A 16,218-nucleotide genomic window follows, 5' to 3' on the forward strand; every position below is an offset into this window, starting at 1 on the left:
TTCATACTCTCCTTTCCATTTTCTGAATAATCGTCTAAAGGTAGCAAAGATTCTTCCCATTTCATTTGTCTCACATATTCCAGGCACTGAAATTGGTCATTTAATATGTATATTTTAAATTTTTTCTACCAATTTTTTTAAAACTCCATTAGCTCTGGTGATAAAGGAAACTTCCTTTCTTTCTCCCTTTGATATTAGGCTTTGATCCTTTTTCCCATCTCATCATTTCAATTTCCTGAGACGCTCACAGCTCTGTGTACAGAGAGTAGGGGCATCTGGTGCTCCTTTAAGCCATGACAGCTAACCGGAGTCCATAGCAATGTCCCCACAGACTCAGGAAGAGAGGATGGCATAAGCTTCGTCCTGTATCCACAGGGTCCTGGCCTTCATGTTAGGCATTATTGTGAACCCCAGGGAGGAATGGACACTGTCTTTTCTATTTCAGTTATGTGAAAACTGAAGGGATGGGATTCATGATGAGGGTTATTGGCTGTGACCTCACTGTGGGCAGTTTGGAACCCCATTCTTTAGAGAATGATTCAAACTACCTGTGTGGTCTGGCTCTTCCTCCTTGGATGGATGGTAGTAGCACACACATGGTCCATCGGCCCCAGGAGGGAGGACGAGCCTCCAAACCATCCCCATGCTGCATTCATAAGGCACTTTAACAACTTACAGTAAACATGCATCTTCATAGGAAAGGAAAGTATAGCTGGCAAATCATCTTTTTTAAGAAAATCTCTCCATCCAATATTTTTGGGTTTGGGTTGTACAACTCACCGTCCTTGGCCCCCCTAACAGCAATAAGGTCATCATCCTGAATTTCATTTAAGTAAGTCTGTGCATGATATCTTATTTTCAATATCTTATTTGGGTTTAGAAACCCAAAATGGCAAAAAAGAACATTTCCTCAACCTTCAACGATTCTGAAAAAGCACACAGTAGACTTTTCCAAATCTAGGTTATAATTAGTCAATAGGCTACTATTGTTCCAATAATAAGTCCTCAGAAAGAGGATTATGATGGGCTTTGCCAAGGAAACCCCTCATGCTCACGTACTGTCTGTACAGAAATGACATTATTAACTCATGAGTTTAGGGGTCCCAGAGGAGCCTGGAGACATCCTGGCTTCCCTCTTAATAGATTGGAAGGAACATTGGGAAAGCCGTTTGTGGATGTGCACGATGTCTGCATTATTACTCTCAAACCCCATTGTATATGATGCCTGAGGTTGACAGTGGATGTGAAGGAGCATCCACAGGCACTGATGCAGGAGGTAAAAAGTGATACAGCTCTTCCTAATGGCCATTTATAACAGTCATCAAAAAGCATAGAAACAGACATAGTTTGCACCCTGTAGTACTGACTTTAATGGCCATTTATAACAGTCATCAAGAAGCATAGAAACAGACAGTTTGCACCCTGCAATACTGACTTTAATGGCCATTTATAATAGTCATCAAAAAGCATAGAGGGCTTCCCTGGTGGCGCAGTGGTTGAGAATCTGCCTGCTAATGCAGGGGACACGGGTTCGAGCCCTGGTCTGGGAGGATCCCACATGCCGCGGAGCAACTAGGCCCGTGAGCCACAACTACTGAGCCTGCGCATCTGGAGCCTGTGCTCCGCAACACCAGAGGTCATGATAGTGAGAGGCCCGTGCACCGCAATGAAGAGTGGCCCCCACTAGCCGCAACTAGAGAAAACCCTCGCACAGAAATGAAGACGCAACACAGCAAAAGTAAATAAATTAATTAATAAACTCCTATCCCCACAATCTTAAAAAAAAAAAAATGCATAGAAACATAGTTTTCACCCTGCAATACTAACTTTAGAAAGTAATTTTAAAGGTGCAAAGATTTAGCTACCAGGGTGTTCGTCGAAAGGTTTATGTAACAGTAACAACAAAGAAAGGAAAAGAAAGCAAACAACCTAAAAGTTAGAATAAATTTAACTGTTTAAACAAATTTTGTTATGAACATACAATAAGATTATATCCAGCCGCTACAAAAGATGTTGTAGAAAACTATTTAATGACATAGAAATATATACTTATAAGCTATTAAGTGAGAAGTATCATTTAAAAACAATCCATTCCCAATTTTCTAAAATAATAATACCAATAACAAGTAGCACACACACCAAAAATAAAAGCTGGAAAGATATACAAAACAATTAATTAATCATGGGTCAAGTTGATTATAGGAGATGCTTACTTTTTATATGTGTCCTTTGTATATTTCCTAATTTTTAACATCAGGTGTATTATTTCTATAGCAGAAGAAAAAGTCATTTAAAAATGTCCAACAGAATCAACCAGAAAGAATCTCTGCCATGTAGGCAGTTCACACTATATCCAGCATTTATATCATTTCATCCACAAAACTACCCTGTGAGTTAGATATTGGAATAACTGTTTTCCAGGTGAGGAAACTGAAATCAAAAGATACTTAAGTAAATTGCCAAAGATGACAGTTGCTGCTCCCTTGGTGTCAAAATGCAAGTTGATTTCATCGATTAATATATGAAAAGTATTAATAACTATATGAACCAATTTTAACTTAGTTACCTAATATTAAGTAATAGTAATATATGATATTTAAATAATATTAACAAATAATACTTAATAAAAATATTAACTAATAATTATATTAACTATTAAAACTATATAAAAATAAGGTTCTTAGTAATAGTGTCCTAATAGAGCTCAACTCAGGAGCCCACAGCCAGAGCTCTTGACACCCAGCGACCTCCCTGTAGGGCTACCTTATGTAGTAGAGGCAGCTGATCTTCAGAGCTCCCAGCCTGGCCTTCTTCCGTTATTCTTCCTTATTCACACGTTCCCTCTGTCGCTACCTTCAGGGTCCCAACCTACCTTTAATGAATTCCCATATCACCTTGCACATGGCCTCCAAGCCTTCTAGAAAGGCTTATTTAATAGAAAATGGACTAAAAGGCTACTTCCCATAACTTATGTATTTTAGTAACCCTAACCCTAACCCTGAAATGTGAAAACTTTTTAAAAGCCTAAGAATGAATTTTAAAATGTGAAATCATAGACATATTTTATAGGTATTGGCACATATTTCAAACTAGGGGTGTTTCAGAAAACTTTTAGAATCCTACTGCCTCCAATCGCCTGAAATACACATGCACACATTGACACACACACACACACACACACACACACACACATTCACTCATGTAAAGGGCTCATTATTCTGCTTCTCATTCACTTAGGCTGAACTGTTGATAACGTTCATTCTAATAATGATTCTCAGCAGAATTTTAGCAGCAGAATCCTTTTTAAAATCAAATTTTAGGGTGGGGTGGAGGGATAGATTGGGAGTTTGGGACTGACGAGTACACACTGCTGTATTTAAAATAGATGACCAACAAGGACCTACTTTATAGCACAGGGAACTCTGCTCAATATTATGTAATAACCTAAATGGGAAAAGAATTTGAAAAAGAATAGATATATGTATAAGTGAGTCACTTTGCTGCAGACATGAAACTAACACAACATTGTTAATCAACTATACTCCAATATAAAATAAATTTTTTTTAAAAAAAGAAGAAAAATAAAATAAAAAGTCTTACAAAGAGCTCCAGTTTATAACAATAATAGCAGAATTTATATGGCTTCCCATGGACCAGGCACTGTTCTGTGCACTTTACTTTTATTATCTTCTTTAATCTTCACAAGAATTCGTCAAGGTGGGCTTTATCATCCTCCTTACCTTGGGTCACCTGTGCAGGGGACAGGCATGCCTTTATTTGTACCAGTGAGCTGCTTTGTGAGTAGAAGGGCGAGACGCCGAGTGGGAACCTTGCCCACTGCGCGTTCCCAGGGCGATTTTGTGGCTTTTACGGAGCAGTTGTGTAAGAGAGTGACTGCTGACTAAAGAGCAGGTTAAAAACCAGGGATTCTCAGTTTCTTGGTGGGGATGGATACTTGTGAAAAATCTAATAGTGGATGAGCCCCAAAATGAACTAAAGAAAGAAGACATACAAAGTGCAAGCCGTGTTTTATTCGATTCACCAGAAAGAAGCCTGCCCTGTCAGCTTGCTGTGCACATGCCCACAGGAATGCAGGGACCCCCAGAGAGTTTGCGGGGCTCCCTGGGCTGCTTTCAGAAGCTGTCCCAGCACCAATGCCCGCTGAATCACTGAACCTCACACCTGCCCTCTGAGGGCAATACTTAGTCATTAAGTATTTAAGTAATTAAGTAATTACTAAGTCATTAAGGTAATAATGCAAAGTCCCCTATACGTGAGGGCTGGTTTCAAAGCACAGGCTATCTCTCCCTCATCCTCCACTTTAGGGAGACTGAGTCGGTGGTGCCCATCCGCTCTCTCCCAGACGTCTTGATTCTGTCCTTCCTCTCTGCCAGCCAGATGGTCCCATCAGGACACATTTCCTCTCCTCTTTTCCTCTTCCTATTCTCTGTCGTGGGGTTATCAGTGGTCAGAATAGTAGAGAACTGACCTCAGGGAATTGTGGCCAAAGAGCTTACAAACTCTCAGCATTCCCTAATCCGCCACCACCCATCATTCTCCTTGCCTAGGGATGCTTTACTTCCCGAGGACTGACCCAATGCTTGTCGGACCCAAGGGAGTTAATTGCTCGTCTTCCTTCTGAAGCTGAGATGCCAGGTCGCAGTCCTCACTGGTGAGGATCTGCATTGATCCCTGTGTGGGTGCATCTCACAGGGAAGAAGGTGCCTCTGCTAGGACCACCGCAGCTCATCTTCCGACTTTCCTTTCTCCCCCAAGAACAGGACCGATGCACTAATATTAGTTGCCCTCCCCATGGCTGACTGTAGATGACCTTAGCTGGGGAAATAAAAGGAAGGGATAGAGGGCTTTCCTGGTGGCGCAGTGGTTGAGAGTCCGCCTGCCGATGTAGGGGACACGGGTTCGTGCCCCGGTCCGGGAGGATCCCATGTACCGCGGAGCGGCTGGGCCCGTGAGCCATGGCCGCTTGAGCCTGCGCGTCCGAAGCCTGTGCTCCGCAACGGGAGAAAGGAAGAGCTAGAATGACAATGATAAGCAGGTTATACATGGCTTATCCCATATAATGTAACTAAAATGGAATAGCTGACACACCGAGCTATTTTTTAAAGGCAGGATTTATCAAACATCAGTGGGGTCTATGTTTTATTAAAATGATTAAACTTTACCCACGGCTGCTTCTGCTGCAGACACGCCGAGATAGTAGCTAACCCTTGTTGTTAAAACCCCATTATCCAGCAAACAAACGCTTTGTGAGAATGACAACTGTTTCCACTTAGCTGGCACCTCCTGGCCTGCAGGACCGTGGACTCCAAGCTCTACGTGCTCTTCTCAGTGACCTAGAAGGAGGACATTATTACCCTCATTTTACAGATGAGGACGCTGTGACACATGCAAGTTTGGGCACTGGCCTAAAGTAAATCCGCTAACCAGTGATTGGAGCAAAACTGAATCCAGGGCTATCCTGTCTTGACGATGTCCATTGTGGTAAATGGAAAAGTGCTAACACAGGGCAGCCCTGCCAGCTGCTTCCCATGGACCACAAAAGATGGACCGTGCCAGCCTGCTTCCTCACACTGGGGTCTTTGATGTCTTTGGTGCCTGGTCACTTCCAGGGCAGTCATGACTCACCCAGGTCAAAGCTTTTAGGGGTTTTTGTTGTTTTGTTTTGTTTTGTTTTGATTTTCAGTTTCAAAATTTACTAACAAACGGCAGTACCCAAGACAATATGGCACTAGCATAAGTAAAAACATATAGACCAATGGAACAGGATTAGTAGTTCAGAAGTAAAGCTTCACATTTATGGCCACTTGATTTTCAACCAATGTTAAATCTTTTGCTGTTTTTCTTCTTCTTCTTCTCTTTCTTTTTTTTTTTTCGCTTTGTGCGGTGCTACAGTTTATTTTCAATCACATTCTCCTTGCTGATGTTGAAGACGCACCACTGAATTCCTCTCATGTCCTCCAGTTTTCTTAATTGATTTTTTATCTGGGATAAAGACCCGTTAGTAGTCTGGTGAAGTCTGTGAACCCTTAGAATGTTGTGGGGTTTTTTTAAGTTTATTGGAGTATAGCTGATTTACAGTGTTGTGTTAGTTTCAGAAGTACAGCAAAGGGATTCAGTTATACATATACATATATTCATTCTTTTTTAGATTATAGGTTATCACAGAATATTGGGTAGAGTTCCCTGTGCTATACAGTAGGTCCTTGTTGGTTATCTATCTTATATATAGTTCAAAGCTTTTAGTTTTTTTAAATCCTTTCTGTTCTAGATAATCCCTCTGACACACAACTGCTTTTTAAATAAAATGTCTAGGCTTTCTATACCTTTAATAGAAATACCTGTAATGATTTGTATCCTCTTAATGAATTAAATCATTGAAAGCCCACAAGAGATTCTGTGTACTGTCATTTTGTTTTAATCTGTAAATGTGTAGGGAGCCATATTGTTTTCATTTTCAAGAAGCAAAGGACATTTGCTAATAATGACATAGCTTCAATATAGATTTCTGAAAATTATTTCTGAAGAGTATTTGGCCATATGCACGATTATATTTTTAAACATGCTACACTGGGTGAGAAAGCCATGCCATGAGTAATTCTTTTCTAAATCCAGTGTGTTTAGTCATGTATCACTGAATCAAAGAGCAGACAAATGCATCTGCTTTCACAGTCAGTTTGGGAGTTGACCAAGTGAGCTTGATGGTGGTCCCCAATTTTAATTCTCATTTTGGCATTCCTCAAAAGAAATCCCAAGTATTCATCTGACGTATTTCCCTGTTCCAGTACTTTATATACAGCTGCATCCTGGGATTGATATCCTGTTCGGTTTTCCTGCGCGTGAATTATGAGCTAAAGATGCTGATCATGATGGTGGCATTGGTGGGCTACAACACCATCTTTCTCCACACTCACGCCCACCTCCTGGATGACTACAGCCAGGTCTTATTTGAGAGGTAACCTGCTTCCTCTTCCTTCTCTTTAGTTCTTTCATGGGATGCTGGTAACATAAGTATGCATGGAGTAAATGCAAATTAGCAATAGCACTGTCATTGGGAATCACTGTGTGAGTGTTTCTTTGAAGTGATGATTCAGGAAGAGAATGTGTGTTTTTTATTACAGATTACACAGAATAGGTATTATCACATATGATCAGCAGATATGAAATGGTTTAGAGAGAGGATTTGTGTTATAGTCTGTACTATATTGATAAGAATATCTTTTCTTTCACGTTCAGCTTTATTGATATTTTGGACTGAAGGATTTTCAGGGCGTTGTCCTGTGCATTAAACGTTATTGAGCAGCATCCCTGGCCTCTACCACTAATTGCCACAAAATCCACCCCCCCCCCAAGTCATGACAACTGAAAATGCCTCTGGACATTGAGGAATGTGCCCTGCAGGGCAGTGCGGCCCCCACATCAGAACAACTGAATCCGTATACACAAAAGTACAGGGACAGTGAGTGGTTGCATTCACAAGTTATAGTGACTGGAAGTATAACTTGTTGGAGATAAGATAAAATTTCTTATTGGAGATTTCCTAAAATATGCTGGTGTGGACGGAATCCTATTGGTTGTGTTTACTCTGCCAGCCTTAGGACTAGATGCTTCAAGAATGATTCTCCCAGGTCCACTCCCTTGGACTTATGAAACGTTTCCTGTTATCAAATTACTTCCATAAGCTAATCATAAATATTTATTCCCTGCTTGAAAAAGAAGTTTTCATCATGATATTCTCCATCTCACATCTTAACAGCAAAAACACATTTTGTATCAAGTGTTAAGTTTATTTCTGGACACACCAGACTTCAAGTTTTTCTATGAATGCTTTGCATAATCCCCCATAATATTTCTATATTTCTTTTAACATAAAATAAATGCCTTAAATACTTGCATAGATTATTTTTCCAATCTTTATTGGAGTATAATTGCTTTACAATGGTGTGTTAGTTTCTGCTTTATAACAAAGTGAATCAGTTATACATATACATATGTCTCCATATCTCTTCCCTCTTGCATCTCCCTCCCTCCCACCCTCCCTATCCCACCCCTCTAGGTGGTCACAAAGCACCGAGCTGATCTCCCTGTGCTATGTGGCTGCTTCCCACTAGCTATCTGTTTTACGTTTGGTAGTGTATATATGTCCATGCCACTCTCTCACTTTGTCCCATCTTACCCTTCCCCCTCCCCATATCCTCAAGTCCATTCTCTAGTAGGTCTGTGTCTTTATTCCTGTCTTACCCCTAGGTTCTTCATGACATTTTTTTTTCTTAAATTCCATATATATGTGTTAGCATACGGTATTTGTCTTTCTCTTTCTGACTTACTTCACTCTGTATGACAGACTCTAGGTCTATCCACCTCATTACAAATAGCTCAATTTCGTTTCTTTTTATGGCTGAGTAATATTCCATTGTATGTATATGCCACATCTTCTTTATCCATTCATCCAATGATAGACACTTAGGTTGTTTCCATCTCCGGGCTATTGTAAATAGAGCTGCAATGAAGATTTTGGTACATGACTCTTTTTGAATTATGGTTTTCTCAGGGTATATGCCCAGTAGTGGGATTGCTGGATCATATGGTAGCTCTATTTGTAGTTTTTTTAGGAACCTCCTTACTGTTCTCCATAGTGGCTGTACCAATTCACATTCCCACCAGCAGTGCAAGAGTGTTCCCTTTTTTCCACACCCTCTCTAGCATTTATTGTTTCTAGATTTTTTGATGATGGCCATTCTGACTGGTGTGAGATGATATCTCATTGTAGTTTTGATTTGCATTTCTCTAATGATTAATGATGTGGAGCATTCTTTCATGCTCAAACACATCAAACACTTGCATAGATTTGTTGCTCCGGAAAGATGGTTTGTGTTGGCAGCTTATGGCCACTTCACCAATAGAGGCCCAGTGTGAGGAACGTGAGCATCTCACTGTGTAAACGTTTCTTCCCAATAAGAATGCTTTTAGAAACACAACTACACCACATTCTCTTCACCAAATTTAATTTTCGTCAACCTCCATGCCATGAAACCCTAACAATCTGTAGTCAGGATGAGGATAGTGGAGTTGCAAAAATACATAATTGTATTAAGGAAATTATGATTCCTTAGCCAAGATAAAAATGAAATTGAAGTTAATTTTCCAATAAATTCTCAAAATTGCCAACCAAACACACTTTAACATTTCCCTACCATATCCACATTCTCTTCACCAAATTTAATTTTCGTCAACCTCCATGCCATGAAACCCTAACAATCTGTAGTCAGGATGAGGATAGTGGAGTTGCAAAAATACATAATTGTATTAAGGAAATTATGATTCCTTAGCCAAGATAAAAATGAAATTGAAGTTAATTTTCCAATAAATTCTCAAAATTGCCAACCAAACACACTTTAACATTTCCCTACCATATCCAGAGAATCCCTAAGTAAATGTAGCATCACTGATTTTGACATAGAGCTGAGAGCACTACTCAGTTTCCCTTTATTAAATTTAAAGCTCTTGCATATGGTACACATCTGAAGCAAAAGTAGAAATTAGATTAGCAAGTTTCCTATGGGGAGGGAAATACTTTGGGGATCTGAGGGAAACAGGCCACCTCTTATTAGAACCCCAGCATCAGGGGAGTAGCTATTTGGTTAAAGAAAAGGAGTTTTACTTTCAGAGCCCTTTTGTTTCATTCAAGGTCTTTTGTGTGTGTTCTCTTGGCTTTGTCTTTATAATCACCTTAAAGCTAGGTAGGGCTGACGGGACAAGCCTCAGGCACCTGCCTTCACTGCCAAAGGTAAGCCAGCATCCTCTCTAGGATGGGTGCAACTGCCGTACCATGTTTAAGCCCTGCAAACTTCCGCAGAAATATTAACAGGAATTAATTTCCTTTTGTATTGAAATGTAAACTCAGTGAACATTACTCTTAAGTGTGAAGTCTTAACTCTCTCCTAATTAAGAAACTTTTACATATATTGATCTGCTATACATACTTATAGTTTTTTGTTCTTAAAGAGATAGCATTATGTCCTTCAAATATTATTAATGACTCCTTGACTAATCACAGAAAGAATAAGCAACGCTTTTGGTTACCTTCCTTATCATTCTATTTCCCATTTCATTATTAATAGGACAGTTCCCAGAATGTAAGCAGAAAAAAAGGAAAGGAAATTAAACATAATTATAGGAATTTTATGAAGGAGTTTGACTAAGGTTTCTGCGTGAGCTGCCACAATACTCCCGGAAGCATTCCTCTGCCAGAAGATGAATATTACTGACATAATAGCATAATACCTCATAATTAACAAGTGTTGTCTAATAGCAGTTTAAAACGAACACCAAAGGAGAGACCTTTGAGTGGCAGCTTGGAATCCCCTCTGATTTCCCCAACCTCAGTGTGTGTATGATTTAACTATGTGACTCGTGCCAGTGATAAAACCCATTGAGGTCAATGTTTCCTTTCCCTTTTCTGAGATTCAAGATATTCCACCATGAAAGAACTGATAAAGGTTTTTTCCTCCTATATCTGGTTTGTTATTGCTGACACAACCCTTTCAGATATGAAACTAGGATCCTTAAAAAAAAAAAAAAAGCTAGTCTGAGATGTTGCTTTGAGAATGTACGTCCCTCCGTCCCAAAGCCATAGATGCCCTTCAAGGAAAATGCTGGCTTAACACAAGGCCAGGCAGCACCTCCTTTCCTGATCGAGTTTGTCTGTGCCATTGAAGTCACATGCTTGGTGCCATCCCTTTTCTGACCTGTTTTTAGTCACTGTTGATGCCAAAAACTCGGCCTCTGTGCACCAGTGTCAAATCAAATCTCGGAAACAGAGTTTTAAGTGAAGTAGAAAAGAATAGCTTTATTGCTTTGCCAGGCAGAGGGGGACACACTGGGCTCCTGTGTGTCCCAACCGGGGATGATTTGGGGAGGAGCTTTATAGCAATAGTTCAAGGGCTGGGTTGCTAATAAGGGTCAAGGGTGTGCAGGGTCTGCAGTCCTTTAATCTGGCCTCAGGTGGTCACCTGATGAGGTTCTCTGGTTCCTGTGATCTGCCCTCAGGTGGTCTCCTCCCTTGTCTCTGCATACCCTCCCTTCCTGGATTAGCAACTGTTCGAATCTGCCCTTTGGAACTCAGGGAAGTTCATAGAGGCTGGAGTCTATTCCCTACAAACAAGAAATGCGGGACAAAGAAAAGCTTCCGTGCTCAGGAGCCCCACAGGGTTTCAGCATCTCTGTTTACAGGGGACTTCTGGGCCATCTTCTGGATACACAGTTTGGACTGTGTTGTTGTCCTATATGTGAGTTCACCATGTTTCAGGGGCCTTTTCCAAGCCAAATTTGACATTGATCACAGACAAGCCAACAGGGAGTTTTTTTGCCAGCAGAGTCAGCAAAGAAAACAAAAGTATGCACTAGAAAGACTCCAGATCGATGAATAATTCAGAAAAGTATACCAATCTGTAAGATTCATGAATGCGGAAAGCCAACTTTACAGGAGAAAAAAATAGTCTACTTGAGAGGGTGTTGCCATTAAAAATCCACACTAATGGAGGCCAGCAGGGTCCCAGTGCTTCACCTGCCATCAGGTGACTATGATCTGTCACCTCTTGTTGAAGAAAGCTCAGAAGTGTCTGATATTTAGGAGGTCCAGGAAGATCCATGTCCTAATTCTTTGGCATTTACAACAGTCTTCCATATCATCTGTGAGTACAAGATGCTTTGCTGAATCAATCAACCAACGATCCCGATTCCGGTCCATGACACCAACTCCCAAAGCCCTCAGCCAGCGCCACTGAGGATGCTTTACAGGTGGTGGTGATGTTGATCATGATAAACCATTGATATTGCTGGAAGCTGTTTTTGTTTCAAGGACACGTTCCCTTCCCTTGACAAAGGCTCGTTACAGAGTCTGCAAGACGTTGACAGATCTTTCCTGTGCGTTTTTTCCTAGCAGAACTGAGGAGTATCAAAGGATGAATATTATCATTTCACGTGGACCCAGCCATTATGTTAATTCACCTGAAAGCTAGAAATATGCTTTCTATTCTGAAGATGTGTGGAGGATGGAGAGCTTGAACAGAGGGGTTAACCAGGAGTCCAGCACATTAACCAGCTCTGTGTGGGCACTTAGCCTAATAAAATAAATACTGTTTGGGCTTCCCTGGTGGTGCAGTGGTTGAGAGTCCACCTGCCGATGCAGGGGACATGGGTTCGTGCCCCAGTCCAGGAAGATCCCACATGCCGCGGAGCGGCTGGGCCCGTGAGCCATGGCCACTGAGCCTGCGCGTCTGGAGCCTGTGCTCCGCAACGGGAGAGGCCACCACAGTGAGAGGCCCGCGTACCACAAAGAAAATACATAAATAAATAAATACTTTCTGGGCAGCATATAAAGTGTATAAGTAAGCAGCAATTATATCGAGTACCCAGCATCATTCAGAAGCTCTGGATTATTGCTGGTAGAAATGTCTGCATAATTTTAACTTCCTGACCTTGGCAACAGCTCCATACCAAGGATAGCCATGGAGATGCTCCATAGCGATGGAGCCATGAGTCGAGCACCTTCAACATGGTTCTGCATTCTCTGTTTTTTCTGTGTCTATGGAAAACCCAATGGCTAGAATTCGGCATATTGTAACAGTTTGACAGTGTCCCAACTAGGGATCAACTGATGATGAACTCACTGAAAGCCTGGAGGAAGAACTGCAGCATTAATGATGCTCAGGAAGAAGGCAGGAACAGTGTGCATCCACCTCTGGGAGAGATGGTCCAGAGGTGTTCCTAGGGAGGGTGGAACCACTGCATCTTTCAAACCAGAAAGCGATTAGTGACTAAAGCAAGGTGAGCAGTAGGTGCCCTGAAGTACGTACTGCCACAGGTCACCAGAGGGTGACACACGCAGGGGTGCCAGGAACAGTTCTCTGGACTGAAGGAATTCTTTGAAAGCATAAAAGCCACAACTACCAGACACTGCCCCTCCGAACAGCTCAAAGGAGTCAGGTGGACACGCCGAGACAGGCTGGAGACGGGCCCGGGTTCAGGAGCTGGGAGGAAGAACACCTGACATTTCTTTAAAGTCTCCTCTTTTAAATGAAAACTGTATTCCACATCTGTAGTCAAACCCATAATATATCCAAGTTCATACTGAGAAGATTTTAAATCACTTTCAAATTTAATATCTCAGTTTCTCTTCCCCTTCCTAATTCCCCTCCTCCCCTGCAGTGCCATCTCCAGAAAGTATGGAATACACACGTTTGTTTCTCTGTAGCGGACACCACTAGTAGCAGAGCTGGGAGGTAGAGTAAGGAGGTCAGTAATCTGAATTGCCTAAGTTAACAAGAACAACCAAAAAAGGTGTCCTAGGGCTGCTCGAATTCTACCAATCTTTCTTTTCTTCTATAAAAAGCAACCATTAGTGAGCTCCTTTGTTATCTAACCTAAAAAAGAAAATGCCCTGTGATTTTGACCCACTTGTAGGAAGATACTCAGTTTTTAGGCTGTTTTTTGTTTTGTTTGATTTTAGAATGAGGGAAAGAAGGAGACTTCAGAGGGCCTGGTCCCCCAGACTAGATAGGATACGTACTTCTTATCATCAGCTCTCCAATGTATGAGGCTAAAGCCCAGTGCACAGACCCACGCTATCAGATGCACCAACTGCTTCCCATTTAAAATCACTCTTCTCCAAAGGATGAAACCATGACTGCATTAATCAGGGTGCATCTTTTCTCCATAGCAAAATGCCAGCACTACCTCTCCAGCCCCACTTTTATCATTTCTCCTGACCTGCAGCTGCCTCCAGGGCTCTGTCTTAAACATGAGCTTATCCCTTATTGTGGTAGTCCTTTGCAGTCCCAGAATTTGTTTGCCGTCCTTAGCATTTGTGAATAACTCGGAAAAAGCATGAGGCTTTGATCCATCTGTCCTTGGATGACACTGGGTCACCTTCTTTGGAAGACTGCATAGGATTTCAGTGCATCTGTGTCCAGCCACAGGAGGAAAAGTGTCTATAAATGAAACCCCTTAGATTTCAAACCAACACAGTTATTTGTCCACTCATTCCTTTGTCTTCACAGCACAGTTTCATTGAATACCCTGTATATTCCAGGCCTGACTGCTGGAATCCAAGCACATAGAGATGAATAAAATATAGTCTGTGCTCTCAAGAATTTACAAAATCTCCTATTAGAAAATTGTGTCTCACAAGAAGACCAAAAGGAGACTTGGAGTTTAAGTTCCTATAGCCTACCTAGGGAATGAGTGAACCTGTTGGCTGGAAACTGGTTAAGTGACCCAGAGTTGACTGTGATATTGGAAAGGCCTTGAAGAAGTGTGGAGATCCAAAAAGATAGGGGAAGAGTGTTGTCAACATCATGGCAGAATAAGACATCCCTTATGTTTGTCCCCAACAATAATTTGTAATCTATCCTTGGAGAAAAGTGCCTTTGTAGGAGCTGTGGGACCCAGCACCATATGGGATCCAGGAGGAGTCTCGTCCACCCATGTGTTGGACAGTAGGCATACAGACCTTGTATGGCTGTGGACCCTGCAGTGACATGTAATCCAGCTTCAGCAGCTCTTGGCCATGGAGCCCCCTGGAAAACAGTCTTAGCCAGTGACCCATGGAAGAGAGAGACTTTGCAGAAGTCCAGGTTTTCAGAGGAGAAATTCTAGCACACCATTGGAGAAAAAAACATGAGTTTGGACAAGCTGAAGTGGGTAAGAGAAACAGTCTGACTCTGTCCACAGCACCCTTCCTCCAAGATGGCACAGCTTAAGTCCAAGAGATATGTTCTCACTCTATGACTTCTCCTGTGAGCACCCGGCTTCCCAGCTGTGCAGGATGCTACCAAGCTGGGAGAGGAGCAGATAGGACTCTGAGAGGGCTTTAAGAGAACACAGATGCTACTAACTGCATTGCTGCCTTTGTCAAGAAGCCCACCCACAAGCCGCTGGGAACACTTCACCCACAGATCTCCCCAGCTGGCTCACGGGCACCCTCATTGTTCCACATGCCTCATGCACACCCCTACCCTGTGGCCAGCTCCCTGTGCATATTCCCTCCCGATGGCAGCATCGAGAGGGAGCTTGGACCAACGACTAGTGGGCACGCACAGAAAGCTGACTGAAATCTGAGGGCCAGAGAGAAACCACAAACTCGCGCTTTAGCGAGTTTTGTTTGGGAAAACAAAAGGAAGACTGTCAGCAGTTGGCCTGGTGCATTGCAGGATGGAGAGGAGGCATACAAACTTAGAATTCTGCCACAAGCGGGAGCAAGAAAGGTGGAGAGATGTATCCACAGAAGGTCCCGAAAGCCTCAGAAGCACTAACAGGGCTGGAGGAAGATATTTATGCCCTGAAGACAGTTAGTAAAGGTGCAGGGACTGACTGCTACTTCACATACGAAGACAGCAATGCAAAACTTTAAGGAACATGAAATCAAGGAAGAAAGGGACAAAGGAACTAAAAAGCAGCTAGAAAACAATTCATTATTAAGCCCTTACCTATCAATTTTACTCTAAGTGTAAATGGATTGAATTGTCCATTTAAAAGGCATAGAGTGGCTATACAGATAAAAAATCAAGATCCAACTATATGCTGCCTACAAGGAACTCACCTCAGCTTTAAGGACACACATAGGATCAAAGTAAAGGAATGGAAAAAGATATTCCATGCAAGTGGAAACAAAAAGAGAGTAAGGGTAGCTATACTTATATCCGATAAATACACTTTCATCCAAAAACAGTAACAAAAAACAAAGAAAGTCATTATGTATTGACAAAAGGGTCAATTCATCTAGAAGATATAAAAATCATAAATATATATGCATCCAACATCAGAACACCTAAATAAATTAAGCGAATACTAGTAGATATGATAGGAGAAATAGATGACAATGGAATAATAGTAGAGAACGTCAATACATCACATTCAACAATAGATCACCCAGACAGAAAGTCAAATAGGAAACATTGGACTTGAACTAAACTTTAGGTCAAATGGACCTAGCAGACATATATGGAACACTCCATCTAATAGCAACAGAATACATTCTTCACAAGCACACATGGAACATTCCAGAATAGATCATATGTTACGTCATAAAACATGTCTTAGCAAAATTAAGGTTGAAATTATACCATGTATCTTTTCCAATCACAATGGTATGAAACTAGAAATCAGTAACAGTAAGAAAACTGGGAATTTCACAAACAT

At 41.5% G+C, this 16,218-nt stretch overlaps 1 protein-coding gene across 2 annotated transcripts in view; it reads left to right on the plus strand.

The window, feature by feature from the left end:
• ADCY2 (adenylate cyclase 2) overlaps positions 1–16,218 on the plus strand; it is a 435,394-nt gene that overhangs the window by 371,066 nt on the left and 48,110 nt on the right. For both annotated transcript variants that reach the window (XM_007447921.1, XM_007447922.1), the window contains exon 18: positions 6,804–6,973. In XM_007447921.1, the coding sequence (XP_007447983.1) occupies positions 6,804–6,973 (170 nt within the window). The remainder of the gene's footprint in view (positions 1–6,803; positions 6,974–16,218) is intronic.

Source organism: Lipotes vexillifer, unplaced genomic scaffold (genome assembly GCF_000442215.2).
Source record: "Lipotes vexillifer unplaced genomic scaffold, Lipotes_vexillifer_v1.1 scaffold383, whole genome shotgun sequence".
Classification (NCBI taxonomy): domain Eukaryota; kingdom Metazoa; phylum Chordata; class Mammalia; order Artiodactyla; family Lipotidae; genus Lipotes; species Lipotes vexillifer.